The following is a 5,872-nucleotide window of genomic DNA, read 5'->3' as shown; positions in this document are numbered from 1 at the left end:
AAAATCCCCCGACCCCACCTACACCCCACCCCCCTAGCCCCCTAAAAATAAACAAATAACGGAGAAAAAAAATCAATATTAATTCCCATCGATGTCCAAACACAAAGGGTTTCCGGGTGTTCGCTTAGTCAGCTATCGCTCGTCCCCAATAAAGGAATAGAGGAGAATAAAAACCTCGTATCGGGTGAATAAAAAAAATGAACATAACGCGTGTGCGCATGTACTGTACTGGGAACAAAACCTCCTGACAAAAAATAATAAAAGAATAAAAATGAGATTCCCCTTCCCCCGCGCCCTTCGCAGGTTGCGTACTACATGTATTCGGGCGCAACAGGCGGGTGGTGCACGCAACGGGGTCACGAGCGTCAGAAAGAGCTCGGGGAAAGGTGGAGTAGGTGGTACAGAAAGAGAGAGAGAGAGAGAGAGAGAGAGAGAGAGAGAGAGAGAGAAGATCCACTATAAAGAAATCCACTGAAACGTTTTTTTGTCATCACAATTGTATTATATAATACAATATATAGTTATATATATATTATATATTATATATTATATTATATTATATATTATATTATATATTATATAATACAATATTATATATTATTATATATATTATATATTATATATATTATATATTATATTATATATTCTTAATATATCTTATATTAAGGAGGGAATTTACATAGCGTTCCACATCTTTCTGACGTCATAAGAAATGATTGGATGAAAGAAAATTTTTACTGAAAAAATTGATAGTCCAGACCGGGATTTGAACCCGGGACCTTGCGATTATGCATCGGGTGTTCTTCCAACTGAGCTATCCGTCTCCTAGCCATTTCTTCATTTCAAATTTCTGGTATATAAATTATTATTCTGGTTTATAAATGTATATATAATATAAATATAATATATTATAATATATATAAAATGTAATATTAAATGTAATGTAACATAAAATGTGCGATTAACAATCTGAAAATTGTTCTCATTATTTTATTTTTCACTCTACTAAAAAAATTGAAAAGAATAAAATTCATACGAAACGGATTCATTTTTTGAAAATCTACACTAGAATAACCTATCGACGGTGCACTGAAAGCGCGCGACCTGTTCTAGTAAAGAGAAAAAAAAATGTGGGATTTTTTTTTCCTCTCTTTGGAGGGAATAAAGAATAGAGGAAGGAATGGAGTGGAAGAAAATAGAGAATAGAACAGGTGAGCTGAATTATTCCCGCAAAATAGAATTAAATTTCCACACAATTTGACTGAATAATGCATACGCTGGATTAATTATTCATTTATTAATTGGGGATTGATCTGGTGAATGGGTTCAGTGGGACAGACTAATTCATTTTCCCCGCGGGGTTGATTAAATGGTGCTGTTTTTTTTTATTTTGTGGAGTCGTTTGGTGACGACGGGGCACAATGATTGAACCGTTTATTTGGTACGAGCGGAGGTTCAATCATGCGGGCACAATGACGTCCTTCGGACGGAGTCGAGCACTTCCGGTGGACGATTCACGGTGCGATGGAGATAGGAGTTGGTGGTGGGTCATTCAACGTTGCTTAGGATTTTTCGGGGGCTCAAGGGGCATCCTCTGATAGGAGAAAATGTTTAAGAATGTTTAAGAAAATAATTAATCTCCGCAAAATGTAATTTAAATAACGCCAAATATTCATGTTTTTTTCAAAATTTTCTCACGCATTTGTCTTGATTGATAAATTTGATGATTGAAAATAGCTGAATCCATAAGAAACTTTGTTATCCTTAACATGAATCCTGTCTATGAAAGATGAGACTTTCGTGAAGTTGTATTGTATCGAAATAGGGTGGACAGGCCAATAGCTGGACTCGGGCCAATACCTGAATGACTTCACCTTTTATTAAATATTCTATAAATAATAGAATGAAAACTACGGATTATCATCATTATCAATAATAACACTTATGTATAATCATGTGAAGTTTTTTTTTCGAAATATCAACATTACAGCGAGAAAACAAATTAAATATTCGGGAGATACAGTGCTGGGTGGCGTGGCGCTGCAATTTGCTAAGCATCAGTGACAAATTGTCGTGGAGAAAAAAAAAGAAGTTCTCTTCCGAAAGAGTCAGATGTGGGAAATAGCACAATATTTTCAGGAGTAGAATCACATCCCGAAGATTAAGAATCTGTTGGGCCTTGTATTTCTTCACATTCAATAAAACAAAATTCACATGTTTGTATAAACTGGATGAAAATCCTATATTCCTCCAGAGCGTCCATGTATTGGCCATCCACCGTCCATCTACTGGCCCTAGTGTCCAGTTATTGGGGATTTGGACGATATTCCACTTTTCCCTCATTTAATTATTCTTCTCTTCATTTTTTCCACTTCAAATTATTTTTCCTAATTCATATATTCTGTCAGGTCTAAAACTCATTTTTTATTCATTCAGCTACTTCATCGATTTTAAATCCTTTAATGAAGTTCAACATTTCCTTAATCGTCCAGCTACTGGCCTGTTTACCCTACCTACTAATAATAATTGAGACAGAATATCAAATCGAAAGTAATTCTCCGGGAATTGGAGGAACGAAATTTTTTTGTATTCAACACTTTGTATATCTTCCATATCTACAAAGACATTTATCAGTGAAATTTGAATAAAATTGTATTCTATTATGAATAACTGTATAGACACTAGAGATAGACACACTTGTTGAGCACAAAAAAAGTACTTAGTGCCAAGACAAACATTCTTCATGCGAGATTTATTCTCCTAGCTCTGATATTTGCGGCGTCACGTTTCGATAAGGAAAGGAAGTTTTTACATTCCTCAAGAAAGTTCCTAGTACCGTCTAATTTTAGTGTAAATCGTCATCGAGGCCTCGACCACGTCCATTTTAAATCCCAGAATCACTGTCACTCGAACATTGAGCCCATCGACAACCGTTACTCATCCATCATCACCAAAAAAAGACAGACACTTGACGCCCAACTTTGGTGACTTGAAGAAATCATTTCAATGATAATTCTGGATGAATTTCCTATCTCGCGGAATTTCAATTCATTTTCTTGGTTTGGTTATCGGAAATAAATAATGATGAGATAGTTATTGGCCTCTGCGAGAAATAAATAATTATCCTATCCTGTATCTACGGAAATTGGGAGAGAGGAAAAGCCGAAAAAGATTGAAGATCCCATCAAAGAAAGAAAACCCCCACTTGGATATCCTTAAATTATTTTCTCGATCTTCTCTCTTTCTTCGAAGATTATTATTAAAGGATTTGATGAAATAATTAAAACGTTGCAATTTGTGAAAATTATGAGCCTTTTCTATAAATAATTTGGAAACCGAAGGATTGAATAATCTTTCACCTCTATTTTCTATTCCCTATTCTCTTCTTCTATTTTTATATTTCATAGAACTACCATCAATTGAAATGTCCGGATTATCATCATTTATCATCATTATCAATCATCAAATTTGCCAATTAAATTGTGCGAGATAATTTTTTTTAAATCGTCAATATTCGTTGAATCTATAGTGCGGGCTGTACCAAATCGTTAAAAATACTTGAATATCCTTAAGAATATCCAAGTACTTTGGCTATTTTTTCTCCGGTGAAATGCTCTTCTACTTTTGTAGTCGAGCCTCACAGCTTTCATTTGAGCCCCATTTGACCCTAAGTTTCCGGACATTTTACAAAGATTTTATTATTTAAACTTTGCAGGTCTGAATTTGAATCTTGATATTGAACTGTTAAAAAACATAAAAATCTGAAGAAATTTTAGAAAATTTACTTTTGGAAGAAGATTGATGAAAATTAAAAAGTTGCAATTTTTAAAAATTATGAGCCAAAAAAATTTACCAAGAAAATTTTTGAAAATTTTCTACCATAAAAATCATTTATTCGGAATCGTAACAAATTTATTCATATTCACAATTTTACCATAAATCGATTTCATGCCTAAAAAAAGTTTTCGAAAGTTTAAACAATTTTAATTATTTATTTATAAACGACGAATGTTTAAAAAATAATAATTCCGTGCAAAATGAAATTTGAATGACACTGAATATTCACGATTTTTTTCAAATTTTTCTCACGCAATTTGATTGACGAATTTGATGATTGAAAATAGTTGAATGTATGGTGTGGTCTGTACCAAATCGTTAAAAATACTTGAATATCCTTAAGGATATCCAAGTATTTTGGCTATTTTTTCTCCGGTGAAATGCTTTTCTACTTTTGTAGCCGAGCCTCACAGCTTTCATTTGAGCCCCATTTGACCCTAAGTTTCCGGACATTTTGCAAAGATTTTATTATTTAAACTTTGCAGGTCTGAATTTGAATCTTGAATTTGAATCTTCGAAAATTTGCTTTTCGAGGAAGATTAATGAAATAATTAAAAAGTTGGAATTTTTGAAAATTATGAGCCTTTTCTATAAATAATTTGTAAACAATCAATTTTCTACCATAAAAATCATTTGTTCGGAATCGTAACAAATTTATTCATATTCACAATTTTACCATAAATCGACTTCATGCCTAAAAAAAAAGTTTTCGAAAGTTTAAACAATTTTAATTATTTATTTATAAACGACGAATGTTTAAAAAATAATAATTCCGTGCAAAATGAAATTTGAATGACACTGAATATTCACGATTTTTTTCAAATTTTTCTCACGCAATTTGATTGACGAATTTGATGATTGAAAATAGTTGAATCTATAGTGTGGTCTGTACCAAACTGTAAAAAATACTTGAATATCCTTAAATACGAGCGATTACAAAGCTTCCACTCGGAGGCAAAAAATTCAAAACCTGCACACGAAGAACTCCCGACCCAGCATGTGCCACAAGCTTCCCCAGTGCCACGAACCCATTGGTTTATCCTCACAATACGTCTGGCAACACTGCAGCGTCTAGTTTGAAATCACCATGGGTGTCATTCCCTTTCCTTTATCTTTCTCCCTTCTTCGGGCATTTCAGAAACCAACTCTCCACCATCTCCCTCCCCCGCCCCTCCCCCCATCGCGCCCAACTCCTCTATTTTCACCTCCAAAATACTCTAATTATAATCCACAACGCCGAATTAGAAAACACTCCACGAGATAAAGAGAAATTGTTTCCATGACCTTTCAACACTCAATCGTCATTTTTGCCCGTATCTCTCCCGCACTAATGCCCGCAGCTATTTCTCTCCTGGTACCATTCTAACTCGGGAATATTTCCAATCAATTCATAAAAAAAATCATTCTATTGTGACCCCTCCGGTACCCGGATACTCCGACAAACTCTCGACGGAGATTTCACTCGATCGCTATTTTCTCAGGAACTGATCGTGGAAAAGCGGTCTACCTGGTGCCATTTTCATCGCAATTTCACCAGCTTTCCACTGCCACCAGTACCATTCCTCAGTAAATTCGAAATTCATTCCATTACAAAACTTACATTTTATCAAAACAACGCCGTTCTGCATCTCCTCCATTTTTATAATCCAATATTCATTCGGGGGAAGGGGGGGGGAGGGAGGGAGAGGGGGCAATACGGGTCAGCCTCCTCCTAATGGTCCTGGAGGAGGCTGCACATATTCACACACAGAATGATTTTCAAAAATGCACAAAAATATTTAAACAACAAAAACTAAAAACAGGAATTTTTTTTTCCCTCAAATTTTGAGATTTTTTTTTGATAAAAAAAATTGTCGGGATTTTTTTGTCACTAAAATCACAATTTTTCAGGCACAATTGAATGTAAATAACACTCACTGGTCACATCAACAGAGTTTTAAAAAAATGTGGAGTTTTTTTTTTATTTTTTAGTTTTTTTCCTCATTTTTTTGAGGTGTTTTTGGCGGTTGTTTAGGGGGGTGGTTTGGGGGGGGTT

At 34.5% G+C, this 5,872-nt stretch overlaps 1 protein-coding gene across 3 annotated transcripts in view; it reads right to left on the bottom strand.

Moving 5' to 3' along the window:
* Positions 1-5,872, bottom strand: part of LOC107036652 (rho guanine nucleotide exchange factor 10) — a 47,742-nt gene that overhangs the window by 24,052 nt on the left and 17,818 nt on the right. Inside the window, exon 1 of one of the 3 annotated variants that reach the window (XM_015254759.1) lies at positions 5,438-5,516. The exons of the other annotated variants lie outside the window; for them this stretch is intronic. Within the exon in view, the coding sequence (XP_015110245.1) occupies positions 5,438-5,474 (37 nt within the window). The 5' untranslated portion in view covers positions 5,475-5,516. Of the gene's footprint in view, positions 1-5,437; positions 5,517-5,872 lie in introns of those variants that run through there. 3 annotated transcript variants of the gene reach the window in all.

The sequence above is a fragment of the Diachasma alloeum genome, unplaced genomic scaffold (assembly GCF_001412515.2).
Source record: "Diachasma alloeum isolate Michigan unplaced genomic scaffold, Dall2.0 Dall_scaffold_00210, whole genome shotgun sequence".
NCBI classification, from domain to species: Eukaryota; Metazoa; Arthropoda; class Insecta; order Hymenoptera; family Braconidae; genus Diachasma; species Diachasma alloeum.
This window is presented reverse-complemented; position numbering and strand designations above follow the sequence as displayed.